At 40.6% G+C, this 20991-nt stretch overlaps 1 protein-coding gene across 7 annotated transcripts in view; it reads left to right on the forward strand.

The window, feature by feature from the left end:
* The window catches only part of RBM6 (RNA binding motif protein 6), a 101686-nt gene extending 81127 nt beyond the window's left edge, over positions 1–20559 (forward strand). For all 7 annotated transcript variants that reach the window (XM_063113753.1, XM_063113754.1, XM_063113755.1 and 4 more), the window contains 15 exons: positions 1328–1402; positions 5092–5152; positions 7243–7518; positions 7920–8080; positions 8838–8935; positions 9628–9670; positions 9812–9893; positions 10139–10224; positions 10585–10728; positions 11981–12076; positions 13350–13610; positions 15162–15236; positions 15966–16063; positions 19325–19454; positions 20315–20559. In XM_063113753.1, coding sequence (XP_062969823.1) covers positions 1328–1402; positions 5092–5152; positions 7243–7518; positions 7920–8080; positions 8838–8935; positions 9628–9670; positions 9812–9893; positions 10139–10224; positions 10585–10728; positions 11981–12076; positions 13350–13610; positions 15162–15236; positions 15966–16063; positions 19325–19454; positions 20315–20440 — 1812 coding nt within the window. In that variant the 3' untranslated portion in view covers positions 20441–20559. The remainder of the gene's footprint in view (positions 1–1327; positions 1403–5091; positions 5153–7242; positions 7519–7919; positions 8081–8837; positions 8936–9627; positions 9671–9811; positions 9894–10138; positions 10225–10584; positions 10729–11980; positions 12077–13349; positions 13611–15161; positions 15237–15965; positions 16064–19324; positions 19455–20314) is intronic.
* Positions 20560–20991: the final 432 nt, after the last annotated feature.

The following is a 20991-nucleotide window of genomic DNA, read 5'->3' on the forward strand; positions in this document are numbered from 1 at the left end:
CAATGTACTTAGTGGTTTCTGGCTTTGAGTAAGTGTTTAATAAGTTTTAGCAATTTATTATTATTATTATTATCATCATTTAACCTTGAGAACAAACCAGGAAACATTTTCTCAGAGACCAGATCCTAAGACCTAGGTAGACAGGCAGTTTTCCTTTGGTTTTCACAAGACAATAATTTTATTCTCTGTATTTCTCATAACTCTCTTGGTGTGAAAAGCAGAGAGGTAAAGCATTATTTGGCAGATGTATGGATTCAATCAAGAAACCGAGGTCCAATTGCAAAGAAATGACTTGTATAACTCAGAGCCCTGTCTGAGGAGACACAGAAGACCCTAGAGGGCGGAGAATGAACACAGCGCAGGGGCTAGTCCCAGAGTTGCATCCTCGGTTAGTTCACATACAAGTGTGAGCAGTAGGCAGAGATTTTTTTTTTTCCTCTGCTCCAACACATGTCTGCTGGCTAGTGTGTATTAAACAAAACTTATTTTTTCTTAAAGTGAAGTAGAATTTGTGACTTGTCCAAAATGGAGAGGCAAGGGAGCTCTGTATCTATAGGCTTGTTGAGCCTGGGCCTTTTCCCACTTGTTCCTGTGCCAGACTTTCCCAAAAGCGTATTTGCCAGTGGTTGCTCCTCAGATCTCAGGGCTTGGCTCACTCTGTGGGCTCCAAGCCAGAGTGCTGCTCTGCTGCCGCCGCCGCCACCACCGCCGCCACCGCCACCACTACCACCAGCCATTCACAGTTTCCTGCTCTAAAGGCATAAACTGCTGTGAAGCTTTTACCTTCCTTGTTTCTTACTGTCTTTGATGTTGTACTTCTTTCCCCTGGTGCTTTTGCCATGCAGCCAGTGTTCCAAAAAAAAATTCAGTCACCAAAGTTATAGCCCTTGCTACCTCTTCAAAGAAATGTGAGTTAGCCATGAAAAAGAAATAGTTGAAGGGCCTCCTGTGCCTTTGCTGCAGAAGTAAGAGTTTGCTTCTTGATAGTGTGCTAGCTCCCAAGCCAGATAGGGAACTTGCTTGGACTCATAGAGTGTACTACATGACCTCTGGAGGAGTAGACTGGACCTAGCCTGCCCAAGGACAGTACCCCAAGCTACAGGAGCCAAGGCTGAAGACCGATTTCACCTTTTCCTAAGCTTAAACTTGCTCTGCCACACTGCCCCCAGCCTGTGGCTTAAAATAGCTGTTTCTTTTTGCCAATGAATAAGCTCACTCTTTGTAAAATGCTTCAGCTTTTGGGGACTGGAAAGGCTCACTGTGTCTTCCTGTCTCTCTCTGTTTCTCCGAGGGTTGATGTTGATGGCTTCTGTCTTTGTCTTCACAGGGAACTCTAATGATCCATGACAAAGAGGTCACTCTTGAGTATGTACCAAGCCTGGATATTTGGTCCTGCAAACGAGTAAGTACCAAGAATTACTTTCTTTAGAAGTAAGCATCTATCATTATAGCCCCCAGTATCTTCAGGAATCCTGCCTGGTAGCATGCGTTGCCAAGGACAAAGCTCTTCTTCCCGTGTTCACTTAAGATGAATTGGAGATCAGGGCAAGGTCATCCATAATTTCTGCTTCCCAGCTGCTGCATGTGGCTATAGAGGATTCTGGATCTATAATTGGAGACTCTTTCCCAAAGGCTTATTCCATGCTTTCTGTTGATTATGAAAAGAATAGTCCCTTGACTTTTAACATCTTCTCAGTCACAGGGAATTAGTGTTTGGAAAGGTGGATTTGGAGAGGCTGATTCTGTGGGAGTTATATATTTTTTGGATATTCTGGGGTTTCCAGGGGTACAGAACTTCAGGCACCATAGCATTTTACATCTGTTAAACTCTATATACCTTTAGAATGGCATATTTAAAAATTTTAGAGTAAATAATTTACTCTTATTAGAGGACCAGTTTGATTACAATGAGCATGAGCATATTCAGTTTTCATTGCTACTACTTAGCTTCAAAAATAATTACAAAAAATGTATAAAGTTTCTGAACTATGATTCATTAAAGTATTACAGAATTTGACAGAATTCAGTAAAAACTTTAACTTAACATTTCTGTTAGTCTCTGTGAAATATAACTTGAATAGCTGTGATTATCATTAGCCAAAGCACTCGTATTTTATCGACATACTGTCTTAAGATATCATTTTAAGAAAGCATTTAACGTTTTTTATTATGGTAAAATACAGATAACATTAAATTTACCATTTTAACCATTTTAAAGCATATAATTCATTGGCATTAAGTACCTTCACTGTGTTGTGCAACCATCAACACTATCTACTTCCAAAACTTTTTTATTTTGGGGGGCCGGCCTGTGGCTCACTTGGGAGTGTGGTGCTGATAACACCGAGGCCATGGGTTCAGATCCCATATAGGGATGGCCGGTTAGCTCACTGGGTGAGCGTGGTGCTGACAACACCAAGTCAAGGGTTAAGATCTCCTTATGGTCATCTTTTGGGGGGAAAAAAAAAAAAAACTTTTGTATTTTTTGGTGGCTGGCCAGTACTGGGATTTGAATCCTTGACCTTGGTGTTAAAACACTGTTATAACCATTGAGAGATAACTTGCCAACCCAGTTCCAGAACTTTTTAATCACCCTAAAAGGAATCCCTGTCACTTTCCATTTCCACTTCCCCTAGTCCCTGGCAGCCACTAATCTGCTTTCTGTCTCTATGAATTTGCCTGTTCTGGACATTTCATATGAATGGAATCATAAAATATGTAGCCTTTTTTGTCTACTTTCTTTCACCTAACATGTTTTCAAGGTTCATACATGATGTAGCATTTATCAGTACTTCATTCCCTTTTATGGCTGAATAATATGTGAATATATACCACATTTTGTTTATCTATTTATCAGTTGATAGACATTTGCGTTGTTTCTACCTCTTGATTATTATGAATAATAGAACCTTCATGTACTAGTTTTTGTTTGAACACCTGTTTTCAATTCTTTTGGATATGTACCCAGGAATGGAATTGCTGGGTCATAGCTACTTTATGGTTAACTCTTTGAGGAACCACCAAACTGTTTTCCACAGACTGCAGCTGCACCATTTTACATTCCCACCAGAAATGTATAAGAGTTCCAGTTTCTCCATATCCTCAATAACATTTATTTTTCCATTTTTTTTGGTAATAACCATCCTAGTGAATCTGAAATATTGTCTCATCCTGGTTTTGATTTGCATTTCCCTAATGACTAATGACTCTGAGCATCTTTTCATGTGTTTTTTTGGCCATTTGTATATCTTTTTTGGAGAAATGTTTAGTCAAGTCTTTGCCCTTTTTTCTTTTTCTTTTTTTTTTTTGGCAGCTGACCAGTCTGGGAATCCAAACCCTTGACCATGGTGTTATCACCACCATGGTCTCCCAAGTGAACTAACTGGCCAGCCCCCACCTTTGCCCTTTTTAATCAGGTTGCATGTCTTTTTATTGTTGAGTTGTAATTGTTCTTTATATATTCTGGATACTAATCCCTTATCAGATGCATGATTTGCAGATATTTTCTCCTGTGTGTTATCTTTCAGTTTCTTGATAGCATCTTTGGTGCATAAAAGTTTTAATTTTGATGAAGTCCAGTTTATCTTTTTTCTTTTGTTGCTTGTCTTTTGGTGTCATATCTAAGAAATCACTGCCAAATTCAAGGTCATGAAGATTCACCCCTGTGTTTTCTCCTAAGAGTTCATCTCTTTCATTTAGGTCTTTGATCTATTTTGAGTTCATATTTTTAATATGGTGTATGGTAAAGGTCCAACTTCATTCTTTGGTATTTGGATATTCAGTTTTCCCAGCACCATTTGTTGAAGAAACGATTCTTTCCCCATTGAGTGGTCTTGGCACCCTTATCAGAAATCAATTTATTATAGAACTATACGTTTATTCCTAGATTCTCAATTTTATTTTTTTGTTCCATATGTTTATCCTTATGCCAGTACCATGCTGTTTTGATGACTGTAACTCTGTCGTAAGATTTGAAATTGGGAAGTGTGAGCCCTCCAACTTTGTTCTTCTTTTTCAAGATTGTTTTGGCTATTCAGGGTCCCTTGCAATTCTACATAAATTTTAAGATCAGCTTTTCCATTTCTGCAAAAAAGGTCATTGGGATTTTGATAACATTGAACATTTTCATAGTGATTGCCTCTATGCTGTGGGATTATGGGTGATTCCCCTCTCTGCTCAACATGAAAATACCTCAAAATTTTGTGGAAAAATAGAATTGAACGATAATACGAATCTTTCCAGGACCTTTTTTTTTCCCCCCAGTGATGTAAGTTCAGGGGCTTTGTGGTTGGGCATTGTACTTGACTTTTTGTCACATGTTCAGACAAAAAGAACTATGTTCACATTGTAAAGTGTCTCTTCTCTTGTTCTGGGCTACTGCATCCTTTTCCTTTTAACATCCTTCAGATAGCTGCCAGAGCCACTACCTGTCTATCTTCCTTCTCCTTCCTTGTTCCTCATTATCAGTGTTTGAGAAAGGAGTTGAAAATTGAATTCTTCTCAATTTCAGCTAAGTGTGAATGGGGGTCTCATAACAGTCCAGGACCAAGTTTTGGGTGTAGACTGTAAATGGCAGTGGCTTTGGAGCAATAATATCCTATCAGTCATTTAACAGTTAAGTTTTCTAAGTTGTTTATTTCCAATAGAAATCCTTGTCCAGGGCAAAGGCATTTGGGGCTGTTCCAAAGTCCAGATGCTCTGTTAGAACATTGCTGTCAAACAGCAGCTTATCAGATCCTGTCTGCCAAGGGCCAGCCCGTGGCTCACTTGGGAGAGTTTGGTGCTGATAACACCAAGGCCATGGGTTCGGATCCCTATATAGGGATGGCTGGTTAGCTCACTTGGGAGAGCGTGGTGCTGACAACACCAAATCAAGGGTTAAGATCCCCTTACCAGTCATCTTTAAAAAAAAAAAAAAGATCCTGTCTGCCAACACTGATGAGTGAGGGGACATCAGATTCTTTAGGCTTTGAGGGGATTTGATATATGGCTTGTCTCTTTCATTTTTGGCAGGTGTTACTGTGTTGGATATATATAAGGATTTTAAAAACCCATGCAATTGAATTCTTTCCTTTTTCCTTTTCCTTGCAGTGTAAGGCCAGCACTGGTGGGCACCGATCTTCATGTTCATTCTGCAAATGCCCAAGGGAAGGTAAGTGGTGGGAGTGGTGGTAGTACTTTATCTTGTGTACTGAGCAAAATGAATTTCATGCTTTCTTTGACTTTAATAAATTGTCATCCCTAAATACAAGATGATCTGTAAAGCTTTTAAAAGTGCAGTTTGATGTCTTAACTTCATGTGACCTGTTAGTAAACAGTCTTGGATCTCAGATTTTTACCAGAGGAAAGAGATGGGGTTGCAGGCTCCTCAGGCTGAAGTGGCTAAGTGGGCAGGTCACTAGAGACCAGTAGTATTGTTATGGAGAATGTGTTTAAACATGGTGCTGATAACACCAAAGTCATGGGTTCAGATCTCCACACCGGCTAGCCATCAAAAAAATAAATAAATAAAATAAAGTAGAATATGTTTAATGATATTAGGTTGAGAGAGTGTGTAAGGCATCAGTCTGTGTGACAATCCCCCCCTCCCCCACACACATACACTTCTTTGAAGTTATTGGGAATCATTCACTATATTGTTTTCTCATTTACACTCTTTGTAAGTATTTCAGGATCTTCAACAGAAAAACATTTGTTAAAAAGCAGTAAAAAGTTTAAACAAGAAAAAATAATCAGCATTGGGGAATACGTTGTTATTATTATAGAAGAACAAACCTACCAGCTTCCCAAGTACTTAACTTTAAAGTAAATTTCTTCAGAGAACCTTTAGGTAGAAAACCTTGAAGAGTCTGTCAAAGGCATCTGTAGCAACAGTCCTGTAGCAGTGATTATTATATGCCTGTTTCTGATATTATCCCTTTAAGGAAAGCCAGGACATGACCATAAAATACAGCTCAGTGCAGGGGTTTAGGTAGCCTTCTGAAGGACCTGTTTGTGCTAAGGTTAGAATTTAGTATGCCAACAGAGATTTTCATCACTGGGCTTTTGGCCTGTAGTGGAGATTCTACTCTAGTGAGGACTGAAAATCAGGTGTTCTGAAAATCTTAGAGGGAATGCTCTGAATGCTATAGAGACCAAACCAATACATATTGGGGAGAAAACAACTGAGATTTTTAGCATGTTGATTGGGCGATTTTGTGCTTTTTCCCTCAAGAATTATTTCTCAAGATATTCTAACAAATGAATAGTTAGTTTATGGAAGGAAAAAAAAACAAAAAAACCCTTAGGCACCATGTCACTAAGATGGCTGAGACAACTTTAGCCAGGAAGCATATACAGCAGATATTCACTAGTCACCTGTCTCTTCTATTAAGTAATCTCTGTATTGCTCCCATAGAATTTCTCTTTTTGAGCCACATGGCTTCTAGTGAACCCAATTAATTAATTTCAAAAATATGCCCCTAATTAACTAGACAAATTATCCTGCTATAGAAAGAGATTTGAAATTAATCATTTATTGTTTGAAGAACACTTGCCCATTATCATTATTTGCTGTAAATGAGCCTTGTGCAGGTAGGTCTATTCCTAGCTTTCCCAGAGAAGAGAGGCCTGTGGTCTTACAGAATTTGAGATAGCTATTTTAATATTATAACACTGGAAGAAGCAAGGCTCCTAGACATATGTTTGGGACACATGTTTCTACCAAACCTCTAACAGGGCCATATATTTGCTAATTTTGTTCCCAAATCTATTCTTATCATTGGTTATAATAGTCAAGTCCAGGGTGTCATGAAGGATTTGCTGTATTTAAATGTTTGGTACATGACAGAAAGCTATAAGATTAAAAATTTTATTTTATTTTATTTTATTTTATTTTTTTTGTCTTTTTCGTGACCGGCACTCAGCCAGTGAGTGCACCGGCCATTCCTATATAGGATCCGAACCCGCGGCGGGAGCGTTGCTGCGCTCCCAGCGCTGCACTCTCCCGAGTGCGCCACGGGCTCGGCCCAAAAAATTTTAAATGCTTGGATAGTTTCTTCTGTGAACTATGTAATATGCTGTCTCATTAGTCTTGCTTAAAGTCTTTTGCCAGGAACTGTCAGAGGACTTTTTGTAGGTATTTCTTAGACAATATTTAAAACATTCGTTCTAGTATGAGTATTTGGTGGCAAATAAGGAAGAATCATTTTAGCAGTGTTTTTGATAAAGCTTTCTAGGGATTCTCTGTTTCTGTTCCCTTAGTGACAGAGGCCAAGCAAGAATTAATAACCTACCCCCAGCCTCAGAAAATATCCATACTGGCACCATCAGAAAAACAACCCAACCAGCCCCCAAGGCCAGGTGATAAGGAACCTGAGCCCAGGAAGCGTGAAGAAGGACAAGAATCACGCTTGGGACATCAAAAGAGAGAATCAGAAAGGTACCTGCCTTCTTCTCGAAGGGAAGGACTCACTTTTCGAAGAGATCGAGAGAAGGAGCCATGGTCTGGAGAGACACGCCAAGATGGGGAGAGCAAAAGTAAGTGGTTTGTCAGGTTATACACCAGACTGTGCCCACCACAGATGAGCATAGGTGGCCCATGCTGTGGCTAAGAGCCAGCTGTTTCCCCATAACCTAGTAGAACTGTACACAGCCTGATTACAGAGGCCATTGCTTTCTGTGGGCCTTGATGTACTAGTTAAAGGAATCTACATCATCCATATAATGAATTGTTATACAAATGCAGTAAGGCATGATTTTAGATTTCTAAGTATTGGTGAAGAAAATTATGAAGTATTTGTCTAGCATTTCTTTATAGAACCAGTCTGCTAGAGCAGAGTAGCATCTACAGTAAAAATAACAGTCAGGCTCTTGGGAATTCAAAAATTCATTTTTCTCTCTTTCCTTGCACCTCTCCCATTTGTGCTTGGTTCATTCAGCAATCATGCTGAAACGCATCTATCGTTCCACTCCTCCTGAGGTGATAGTGGAAGTGCTGGAGCCCTACGTCCACCTTACTACTGCCAACGTCCGTATCATCAAGAACAGAACAGGCCCTATGGGCCACACCTATGGCTTTATTGACCTCGACTCCCATGCAGTGAGTTTCCCCCACCTTGGAATGGGCTAGGGACACATGTCTAAAGAACCTTCAAGAAGGTTTGAGGGACTTGTTTATCATTTGAATTTTCATGTACTACCTGGTATCATAACCCATCTTGTTCTCTCCTTTGGCTTTCATATTCATTCAGGTGAAGTGACTGCCCTTGAAAGTTAGAACTGGGAGGTTTTCCAGATCCATTTTTGTCTTGTGGCATTTATAATTTCCAACTTAACACACTTGAGAAGAATCTGAATATTGAAACCTTTAGATTTTAGTGAATTTTCTAATTTCTTAGACTTGTTTTGCCCAACCACAGATGGTTTCAAATTTGATGATTACAGGACAATTCCCTCTTATTCCTCAAAGTATAATAGATTCTTATGGCTTAAATTTTGTCTTGGCCCTTTTCTATGGAAATAATCTGAAGATAGTAATGACAATCATTGGTATGAAATTTCATGCTCAAAAATACATGGGACTTTGTATACTGTGTCTGTTGTGATGACAGTTCAGCCTAAAAGAAGAGTATTTGAATTTCTGAAATTTATACTGGAAACTGATGGACTTATCGCTATTCTGATTAGTCTTTCATTAAGAACTGCCTGTTTTTACCAGTGTGCTCTTACTGTTAAAATTATGACTAGAATATAATGTTTAGTAAATTTCTTTTTAGAATAAAAATCCATGATCAGTTCTCTTTCAAAGGACATGAACTTTTCTCTCTTTGGGTTCAAGTGTGTCTTTGGTTTCCTAGGAAGCTCTTCGTGTAGTGAAGATCTTGCAGAACCTTGATCCGCCATTTAGCATTGAGGGGAAGATGGTAGCTGTAAACCTGGCCACTGGAAAACGAAGGTAAGGCACAGGAGTGAGTATCCCTGTGCTGCCCCACTTAAGTTTTTGGGAGGAAACTATTCTTTCTGGCAGGAGAGACAGATAGTAAGGCACAATGTCTTCCTGGCATGAGCTGCTTCCAATACGTGCTTATACAGTTTCTTTTTTTGAAGCCTGCCTTGTTCCGACTGTAGAATTGTTTTCGTTCTTAAATAGTAGTACTAGATACTTTAGTCATTTCTCTTTTGATGGCCTGACATCTTTGGTTCCAAAAATGATGGTACAGTTTGGATATGCAGAAAAATCTCAATGCTTCCCTGCCCCTTAGAGTCCAAAGAAAATGCTGTCCTGACTTCCCACTATCCTGATCATAGCACTGGGAAATTTAATTCCTCTATTTCTTCACTTATCTTGACCCAGGAGTGGTAACTGGGAAGCAGCTGAATCAAAGAGACAGGCTTACGGAGATGGGGCAGATCTTTCTCTAGCACCCCCCACTCAATCACTGCTTTACTGCAGCAGATGACTTTGTAGGAGTCCTACTGCTCCTCCCCTTCAGGAGTTTCTGGACCACCCAGCCTGCCTGCTGTCTGGGTTGATTCCTTTCCCTGCAAAATGGGGAAGAGAGAGTTTTGCAGTGACTCTGTAGGATTAGGCACTCCTTAAGTGCCATTTGGTAGCAAGCTCATGACATGTTGTGTTGTTTGTTGCAGAAATGATTCTGGGGACCATTCTGACCATATGCATTACTATCAGGTAGGCTTTAACAGGTGGAAGTGCTCTGTTAAAATCTTCAGATGACTGAAAGGGTGATCTTGAATTTTTTCCAGTGGGTGACCATTAAGATTAAATGGCTGTTGGATAGTTCTATGATTTTAACTTGCCTTTCCATTATAGGGTAAAAAATATTTCCGAGATAGGAGGGGAGGTGGCAGAAATTCCGACTGGTCTTCAGATACAAATCGACAAGGACAACAGTGTAAGTGACCTTTTTAAATTTCTATTCTTTTTTGTTTGACTTGCTACTTATTACTTGAAATCTATGTGGTCACAAAGTTGGTAACAGATACTGTTGACTGGAGTCAACATCTAGAAAGAGCACCATCTACATGTTCTGCACCTGTTTGGGTTGGTCACCCCAATTCTTGAGTTGTTCTTTTTGAGTTTCCAGTAAGGGCTTCATTGGACAGGGCTTAAAATTGGCTCTGGTTTTATCCCCTCTAGCATCTTCTGACTGCTACATATATGATTCCGCTACTGGCTACTATTATGACCCCTTGGCGGGAACTTATTATGACCCCAATACCCAGGTGAGTTTTTGGCTCTGTTTACTCTTGTCAGTGGTCCTTTTGAGAAAAGTACCCATAATTTATTACTTTGAGCACTTTATTACCTGGATTCTCTGGATGCTCGTTGCATGAAAAGTGGAAAAGTTTAAATCAATGGAAATATAGAAAATCAATGCCTTGTGGCATTACAGGTAAGAATAGTGCTCCTCTTGGTAAAATGGACAGTGGGTGGTTTGGATGTATCCTAGCCCCTGCATTGACTCAGGTTTGTGAGTAAAAGAGCTGTTCTTTCCTCTGGAAGGGGAATTGTGCTCCTTAGAACTGAAATTGCTGAGAAAGTGAAACATTCTTTAGACTTAACTGTTTTCAACTGTATCACAGCAAGAAGTCTATGTGCCTCAGGACCCTGGGTCACCGGAGGAAGAAGAGAGCAAGGAAAAGAAACCCACCAGTCAAGGAAAGTCAAGTAGCAAGAAGGAACTATCTAAAAAAGATGGCAAGGAGAAAAAAGACAGAGTAACAAGGGTAAGAGGACTTGTGAGTCTGCTGACTTTTACCACATAGTTACAGATTAAAATACAGGAGTCATGGACATAGGAGATCCAGGTTTAAGGTGTAAAGTTACTTTAAAAATATTCTAATTACCTGGTGTAGGCAGTCCCCTTGCCTCTTATAGCCCCATGGTAACTCCCTTTACAAGTGGGAAACTAAGGATGGCAGAACAAAGTGACTCAGCTCAAATCTGAACTCCTCGGCTCCACACATTTTCACTTTTCTGCATTCCCTTTTTAGTGCTTGGCTCTGTATACACATTTCTCTGGGTGTAATTGTAGCAGGGGAAACATTTTGTATTCTTTATTCACTTTCTGTTTTATCATAAGTATTTTTTCCATGTTTCTATAATTCTTTTTTATCATTTTTAGTGCCCACATGGTAAAAATACACAAACTATAGCCTTGTTTTTCTTCATCATTCCTGCATTGTCTCTTCTTTCTAATTTTATGCTGTCATAATATGCAGCATTTAGCATTTTATTTGTTTCTCCTTTTAAATTACTTCCTTAAGATACATTTTTAGAATTAAAGATTAACATTTTACATCTGATATAAAATCAAATTATCATCATCATCATCATCATCATCATCATTATCATTATTATTTGGCCAGTACAAGGATCAAACTCTGGACCTTGGCGTTATCAGCACCATGCTCTAACCAACTGAGTTAACCGGCCAGTCTGAAAATCAAATTATTTTCTAAAGAATTATATTGATTTATCCTGATACCAGTTATACATTAGTGAAAATGGATGAATTTGCTTGTGGTTCAGTTCATAACTTATCTTTTTTTTCCTTCTAATACTGTTAGTTATTTATCTAGCGATACAGAAAAAGAGAAGAGAGTACTTATATGTATCTAAGAACTTAGACTTTAGAGTCATACTAGCTTAATGCATCTGTCACTTAGTCTTTCTAACTATATTCCTAATTGTTTGTAAAATGAGGATATTAATGCCTATCTAGGAGGATTGTCTTGAAGGCTGAAGGAGATAATGCTATATATAAATGTCTTATCTGGTTCCTGACATATGGTTATCATGCAACATATACGAAATGTTGTATTTTAAAGATTCTTTGTTTCAACATCACCATAGCTTCATTGCAGATATTTCACAAATGAGGAGGTTTGGAAAAGTCAACCTAATTTTAACAGATTAACCCTTAACCCAATTTTCATGAATGAGTATCATGTAAAATTTACCTCTGGGTTTGATCAGTTTCAGGAAAGTGCCAGTGAGGGGAAGTCCTCCCCAGAAGATGTCTTCAAGAAGCCCCTGCCTCCCACTGTGAAGAAGGAAGAGAGTCCCCCTCCAGTAAGGCTAACACTGATGCCCCGGGCTGGAGCTGCTTCTGGGTGGAAATGGAAGCACAAAGGCTGGTCCCTCATTCTGGTGTTGGTTCTTTTTTTTTTTTTTAAAGATGACTGGTAAGGGGATCTTAACTCTTGACTTGGTGTTGTCAGCACCACGCTCTCCCAAATGAGCTCACTGGCCATCACTATATAGGGATCTGAACCCTTGGCCTTGGTGTTAGCAGCACCACACTCTCCCAAGTGAGCCATGGGCTGGCCCTGGTGGTGTTGGTTCTTTAGTTCTCTACATCTCATGAATAAGGACTCTTCTTGAGTATAAGCTTGAAGTAAATTTTCCTGTCTGCTGATAGTAGTATTAATGGGGAATCAGAGGTGGTTATCTGTTTCCTTTGTCTCTAAACTGTGCCATTCCCACCAGACCAGGAGATGCTTGGCCATTGTAAAATTATAATCATGGTCTTGTCAGTTCTTCTCTAAATCACTGAGGAAACCCATTTTCTGGCCTCCATGTCTTCTGCCTTTTGTTGCCCATAAGAATCACTTAGATGTGGAATACACACATGGTCATTTTTGTAGTCTGCCTGACTGGCCAGAGTGAATGATGCTGATGCTGGTACCCATTTTTAAGATGCATTGAAGTGATAGTCTTAATCACTAATGATTCTAATTGCATACAAATATATAACAATAGTGACCATGCTCTGTATTTTTATTTTGATTGATTGTAGATCCAGTGTCACACATCATTATTTAATAATTCCTATAATGTACTTCTTGCCTGCTCCACGTTATTAATTCAGCTTATTATAACATTTATCCTAACTATGTATTTGCCTTTACCTTACTCAGAAGATGTGTCTGTCTACCTGACTACTTGTCATTGGGGTGCTTTTAGTTCATCTCTTAAATCCCCTTTGCTAGAGCCTTAATGAGATTCATTTTTTTCTTTCCTCCATGGGTTACAGTGACTTGGAGGTGTTTACTTCTTCTCTGTAACTTTTTAACTCTTTTGCTGTTTTCTATACCAGTTCCCCTTTCTCTTCTCCTCACCATTCTGTTGCTAGAGTTGCTTCTAAAGGTACCTGTCTGGTTTATCTCAATAGGCAAGGAGCAAGGTCAGGCTCTAGCCATGTTGTTTCCATCTGGGAAATGAGCACCATGGTCAGTGGGCCTATTTTGAACCCAATTGATAATTCTAACCAGAAGAGAACAACAACAACAAAAAGTATCAAAACATAGGTCGAATATGGTATTGATCCCTGGCCTTCTTTCAGCCTAAGGTGGTAAACCCGCTGATCGGCCTCCTGGGTGAATATGGAGGAGACAGTGACTATGAGGAGGAAGATGAGGAGGAACAGACTCCTCCCCAGCAGCCCCGCACTGTGCAGCCCCAACAGCGGGAGGAGCTGATCAAGAAGGAGAATGAAGACGACAAACTCACTGACTGGAATAAACTGGCTTGCCTGCTCTGCAGAAGGCAGTTTCCCAATAAAGAAGTTCTGATCAAACACCAGCAGCTGTCAGACCTGCACAAGGTATTAGGGGAATACCTCTCAAACTTTTGAATCCTATCACTGATGGGTATTACAGGGAATAAATAAGCTCATACCGGTCTTTAGTATAAGCTTATACTGATGGTACTCAGCCGATATCATCCCTTTTCTATCAGTCAATCCAATTCAAGAATGAATTGCTCTTCTACTTTCTGTTCATGAGTTGCTCTGAAATAAGGCTGTGCCTACTTTCAAAGAACTTCAGTGTGTAGACCCAAGGCAAGCAGCATGGCTGTGGCTAGGGCACCAAATACAAAGGATGTGGAGCAGGAAGCTTACTTGTTGGGTTTCTTTTCTTAGCTTTGCCGTTAACCTAACAGTTGGACCATAGATTTTATCCAGCTCTGACAGTGTGCAGTTTTCCTCATAGGTGAATTAAATTCTGCCATCTCTTCATGTAGTAAGTATTGCTATAAGCCACAGCATAACAGCTGTTCTTGGGGTGTTAAACTGACATACATTGGTCCTCCCCTGCAGTCTTCCCATTTGTCTGTACTGACCAACGAGCCAAATTATGGACAATTAAAGCCTATAGATGGACTTCTGTTCTCATAGTAATTTGTGTCATACTCCTTGTGTAGCAGATGTTGCAAGAGTAAGTGATGAGACTGGATTTAAACTTTCTCTCACTACAGAACCCAAAGTTTTACGTAACTAAAGGCTGAGAAGCTCTGCTTTTGATAAGATGTATACTATTTTTCCCAGCCAGCTCTGTGGAGCCTCTGCAAAGCTTCTAAGACTGTGAGAATCTCCTCCTGACAGTCCCTGGAACAGACTACCTCCCAAGTCTCTTTTGACCTGCTGGAATTCTGAGTCATCAGACTGACATATTTGCATATAAATAGCTAAAGAGATAAACAGGAAAGAGGAGCAACAGGTCTAGTGAATTCACAAACTCACCCCAGGAAAGTAGACTATAGCACTTTTCCTTTCCTTGGAGTCATCCAATACAAAGAACCACCTCTCCAAACAAGAGCTGCTTTGGACTCCTTAAGTTTCATATGTATGTGTGAGGGCTTGTGCAGTGGAGTGATGCTTGAGGAGTGGGGAATCTCAGAGGAGACTGTTTTTTTCAAGACCCTGGGGCTTCTTTTCCTGTTTCTGTTTCCTCTTTCTCTGGGGGCTTGAAAGAATGACTAGTGTTTGGGGATGCTGGATGTGGTGGTGGTAGGCAGAGTATGTGGGCATTTAGTTTTCTTCACTGGTGTGCTCAGATCCCCACTTCCACAATTTTCCCCTTAGATAAATAAGCCAGATTTTTGTCTTCCACATTTTGGAGAAAAATAGAATGAAGTTCCCTCTTGTGCCACACCACATAACTAATTTGTGTGACAGGCCTGGATTAGAATCTGGGTTCCCATTGTTGAGACTAAAGCTAGACCAGTTAGGGATTATTGTTTACAGGGTACAGTGATCATTTAGGAGAGTTGGTCAGGTGAACTGCAGTTCTAAAGCAGCTATCAAAAATGGATTAGAGGCATTTGTTGGACCATTTTTCTAGACCCTTACTCACAGAATTCCCTTTCTTCTCAGCAAAACCTGGAAATCCACCGGAAGATAAAACAGTCTGAACAGGAGCTAGCCTATCTGGAAAGGAGAGAACGGGAGGTAAACTTTGGTGACCTGTTACTTCCTTGACTCCAACTCTTTCTGCTTTCTGGTGTAGACTTTATAGGCTGTACTGATGGCCTCCTTACAAGAAGACAGAGAACAAAGAGGCCTCAAAGTATGCATTTGTCAAAACTCATCAAATTCTACATTAAAGTGGGTGCATTTTATTGTTTATAAATTATACCTCTGTAAACTTGATATCTTTTTAAAAGGTGGTGTTAGGATCTCCAGATAGGTTAAATAAATAGCACTTTCCTTCTTGCTCAGCTATTAAATCAGGTGAGAAAATGAAGGAGTTTTGGATAGGGTTGCTGAAATAGCATCTTTTACTATTAAAAGCTAAGTTGGAGGAAGTACCTTAGTGTGGGATCTAAATGGACTTGCTTCCTAAATCATGCAATTAGGCAGATTTACCTAGTCAGTCACAGGCTTCACCAGCCTGGGACAGGTCTTACATGTTGATTAAGTATTGACCTATGGAGGCCACCTGCTTAAAGAAGGGGGAAAGACAGCTGAGCCTGAATAAGCATGCCAGCTTACTCTTTCCAATTTTACCAGAGAAGTCACTGCTTTTTCTAGAAGAATATGTGAAGGTGAGAGAGATTCCAGGAGTTACCAGTTGAGCTGCCTTCACATTAAAGGAAATATCAGGAATGAGGTAAAGCTTCCCCACTCTCCAATCCCCTCAGGTGGAAGTCTCAGGTCTGCTCTTCTGCTTACCAACAGGGAAAGTTTAAAGAAAGAGGAAATGACCGCAGGGGAAAGCCCCAATCTTTTGACTCTCCAGAAAGAAAACGGATTAAATACTCCAGGGAAACTGACAGGTAAGACAGGAACTTTTCGTTCAGCCTAGGCCTCAAGGCCTAATGTTAAAACCATCTTCTTCTGCAACTGTGCTGCTTTTTTTTCTCTCTTAGGGAGGTGAGATTATCAGGAGCAGGTTCTGTCTGAACTCCTTGAGCAAGAGATCCACTCCAGCCTTTTGATCCACTCCAGCCTTGTGTGGAAAATTGGCTGGTTGCTTTAGATGCTCAAAGCCAGGGCTGGAGTGACCATGGTTAGGAACCCATTCTCTCCTCATCAGTTATGCTACACCCTCCTTATGGGCCTTATAAGAATGTCATACTCTTTGGGCTTTTTCTCTAGGGAACCTCAATTCTCACATATAGGTTCTGAATAAGTGGTTGCCTGCTGATAGAGACATATGATCTCTAGCTTCATGTAGTTGTTTCCAGACAGATTGTTCCCAAGTCATAAGCCCAGAATTATAGAGAATTTGTTGATAACCCACTATGTATAGGCACTGCACTGAAAGAAAGTGAGCCGAGATACTGGGTACCGATCAACCTTTATTAAAGGAAAAGAATCTGCCAAGCTGCACTCAAAGTGGAAGGCAGCCCCGACTGCCCTCAAGATGGAAGACAGCACCAGGTGTGGGGGTGGTAGAGCTTATATAGGGTGCCAAGGGCTGGCTGATAAAATCAAGGAGAGGCATTATGCTAATGCGGAAGCTATGTGACCAAGGTGGAGAATTGCGCCCTTGCAGCAGCAAGAGGGTTTCTGTTTTGCAGAAGTCATGAGGCTTCTCATAAAGGGAAGAGGGGAGGGGTTTGGTGCTGGAGTGGAAGACAAGGCCAGGGGCTATTTTGTGCTTATTGTGTGCACAATGGCACCAGTCATGTCCAAAATCTATCATGCGCTAAGTGCAAAGAATATTCAGGTGGACAAGACATATTATTTTTGACTGAACACAATAGAGAAAGCTAAGGTGTCTCATAGGGCAGATACAAAAATCCAGTGGGAAAGGTAAGGGCATTTCAGTTAGAGAGAACCGCATACACCAGGGATGAAAAAGAGTAAGAGCCCATGATGCATTTGATGAGTTGCAAGTAGTTTGATGGGGCTGAATATTAGGGGTTATTCAGTGACAGGAGATAAGGCTGGTCTAACAGATGGAGGCCAATTCACGAAGTTCATGTACCTTGAACACCATGCTAAGGTTTTATCTTAAAGGCAGTGGGAGGTCATGAAATGGTTTTAAGCAGGGTATTGATCTAGCTTTGCATTTTGGTTGATTGATAACCATGTGGAAGATGAGTGTGTAGAAAGACTAATGATGCAACCTCTGTGATTCAAGTGAGAGATTATGATTGCCTGAGAGAAGGCCGTGAGTGTGGAAAGGAGAGTGGATTAGAGAAAGGTGTCATATCCACCAGTCGTTGTGATCAATTGGTTGTCTGAGGAGAAGGAAAAGTCGCTGATGAAGTTCAGGTTTCTATTGGATGGCTGGGAGAAGAAGGGGTATTAAAGGCCTTGAAAGGAAGAGGGGAAAGGGGTGACAAGAGGGTACATGAGCAGGAGAAGAGGTGTAGTCACTTGTAACAAGAGAGACTTGAGCAGTTCTCTGTGTTGGTAAGCAAAAGAACCAGTAGCCAGAGGAGGTTATCTCTGTGGGAAAAGGAGGTGATTGACGTAGCAAGGCCCCTGAGGAAGCTGGAAAAGGTCTGGGGCTCTGACATCCCAGCTTATTTGATAACAGCCCACAATAAGAGATGTATTTTTATATCATGGCCTAGTAATCGTGTGTATGTATGTGTGTAACTGAAAAAAGTCTTCATGTAAAATACTTCTTACTCCTTGTAGAGTGTACAGTGAACTCTGGTATTTCCATTCTAGTCTATTCTGTTTTTATTTTTAAGAAGTGCTAGGGTTGGTGCCAAGGTCATTGGCTCATTCTGTGTGAATTGAAATACAGTGGACTAGGACAAAAGTAGAGGAGTAAGCCGTGAAGAGGAAGGATACCTTAGACCCAAGTCAGTTGGGACGAGCCTGGGCTGGGTGCAGAAGAGACCATTGTCTATTCTCGGCAACCTTCATACCACATTCTCCTGACTCTCCTCCTTCTTAGTCTCCTTTCCTGCTCCTCTTCCCTTTCTGGGTAAGTCTGCATGTTCTCCAGGACTCTGCCCTCAGTGCTCCTTTATTCTTGCTGCTTTGCCCTCTTTGTCTGGACTATCTAAGGTATCCAGGGCCTCAGCCACCACTAACAGGCTGACAAGTCCTGTGGTTCCATCCCAAGTCAGTTCTATTTTCTCAGCTCAAAATCACTACTTCGTTTGCCTCCTGGGCATGTTCTCTCGGACACTTCTCAGGCTCTTCCTACTGAACAATTACTCATTATTATATTCCATATTACACTCCAGGCCAGTCCTGCTTAACCTCCTATATTCCTGATTCAGAGTAGCAACCTCAAAGCACCACCATCTACCTGGTCTGACCCAGTCCTCCTCCTTTATTCCTTATATCTCATTAGTGGTCAAATCCCTAATCAATCTTGCCCCCCATTCTAGCTCATCTTCAAACTAGACTCTTTACTTCCAGTCTTTGCTCCCTTTATTCTTAAGTCCATTCTCTACCCTACCACCAAAATGACTTTTGTAAACAGAAATCTGCTCTTGTAACTTGTCTTTTTGTGAACATGTACCTTGCCTAGGAGGAGTCCTAGGCTCCAAGTTTTCTTTGTCTGAAGGATGAAGTTTAGAGGAATGATTTAGCTTAATGTGCAAGGCTTTTTACAGTCCAGCTACCAGCAGCCTCACCTTTGTTAATTCCTACCACTCCTCTCCTGGACAAATTGTATTGCTTCACTTCTTCATGATTGTGTCCTCCTTTCCTCCCATACTTCTTGTAGCTCACAAACTCCTCATTTGTCTAGACCTAATTCAGATGTACCTTCCTGTTGAAATTCCTGCCATTTTCAGTGATTCCCCTTCAGAGTTTATGTTCCCTCTACTCTATTTTTATAGCAGATATCCACTGTTGCCACATCCATGATCAAGCTCTTCAATGTTCTGTAAGGATCTATGACATAATTCTTGCATCCTTCCTCATGAACAGGGCCAAATCTTGTCATTTCTGTATCCCTGGGATGAAGCCTTGTGCATAGATAGCAGGCATTTAGAGGTATTATTTAATATACTTTGTAGAAGGCAGATCTGAATCAAGAAGACAGAGGTTTTCATTAGGCTCACAAGCCAGTCACCTTGAAAGTGATGGTGTATAAATATGGTCTGCCTCTTTCACAGTGATCATAAACCTATTGACAAAGAAGATATTGACACTGGCAGCAAAGGATGGTGTGTCCAACAGGCCACTGGCTGGAGGAAAGGAGCAGGTGTGGGATATGTCCATCCTGGATTGGCTTCATCGGAGGAGGTGAAATAGTTTCCATCTTGTGGGGGTTACATGAACTTAAAATATGCTTCACTTTCTCTCACTCTCTGGCCTAGAGTGGTGTCCTTTCCTTTTAGCTGGGCTTTCTCCACCACTAGCTAAAGGACATGAGCTAAGGAACCCATCAGTCTTGATTACTAGGTTATAGCTTGGCATGCTGGGCCCTTTGTGGTTTGATTGGCCTTGGGAAAGGGAGGGAGAAGGTGAAATGGGATTCATTGTACTCTTAAAAGGAGTAAGCAGTGGGGAAATATGAGACTAGAATTATTTGGTAAAAAGAACCAGGGAACCAACAATAAAAGGTACAGGGCTGGCCGGTTAGCTCAGTTGGTTAGAGCACAGCCTTGTAACACCAAGGTCAAGAGTTTGGATCCCCGTACCAGCCAGCTGCCAAAAAAATTAAGATAAAAGGTACAAAGGCATCTCTGAGAGGGATTGTCAGCAGAGGTCTTTGATCACTAAAATTTGGGGAGCGTGAAGTTAGTCCTGGTTCCCTTGAAGGACTTTGCTCCTCATATTTCAGGATAAACATCTGGAAGAGGTGGTAAAAGAGAACACTGCCCATTTTGTATTGGCTTGGTTCCCTTCTGCAAATGCCAACCATAAGACATTGGCTTATCTCTTTCCTCCAGAGCTTCTCATATCTTTTGTATTGAAGCCTATATCCAGCAATCATAGCATCACCACCCTCCTTATTCATCGTGGGTATTTGTTTAATAATGAAAGATTCTAAAAAATTCTCCTATATTTTGCTCCTTACTGGTCCAGGAATGCTTGTGGTCAGAGACTAGCTCTGAGGCTAATTAGTTCATAGGGCCCACTTGACTGTTTTTGTTTTGCAGACTGAAGGCCGGATGAGGGGCCTGAACACTGGGGCCCCAGGAAGAACCAGCAAGAGACAGTCCAACGAGACTTACCGAGACGCTGTTAGAAGAGTCATGTTTGCTCGGTATAAAGAACTTGATTAAGAATGGAGACAAGTCCCACAGGACACAACCTCCTTCATGTTTTGTTTGTCCATCTCTCCTTTTGTTTTGTTACTGTTCTTGCTGCTAGAACTTTTTTAAATAAACTTTTTTCAATGTGATCTTTTTTTGTTAAATTTTTCTTCCAAAGATGGGGTGGGGAGGATAATGGTAGGAGGGAAAGAATACCTTGGTGTGGGCCCATCTGAGGTGATGCTGAAATGACAACTAGTGCTACAGTGAGGCCTGGAGCACTGCCTGCTGTCAGTGTGAATGGTTGGGTTGCAGTGACCTTTGAACTATATAGCTTGTGTGAATGCTGTCAAATTTTAAAATTTATTTTCCTAATCTGATCAGTGAAATTATCATCTCTTCATTTCTATTTTTTTTGGTAACTGCTGAGGCTGATCATATTTTTTTTTTTTTTTTTTTTTTTTTTTTTTTAGAAGAAAAATGCAATAACATTTATTTTTATGCAATTTGTATTTAAGCTGTACTAATAATTTAATGTAAAGATCACCATGACAACATCGTTTGGTCAATGTATCAAGACT

Source organism: Cynocephalus volans, chromosome 11 (genome assembly GCF_027409185.1).
Source record: "Cynocephalus volans isolate mCynVol1 chromosome 11, mCynVol1.pri, whole genome shotgun sequence".
Taxonomy (NCBI): domain Eukaryota; kingdom Metazoa; phylum Chordata; class Mammalia; order Dermoptera; family Cynocephalidae; genus Cynocephalus; species Cynocephalus volans.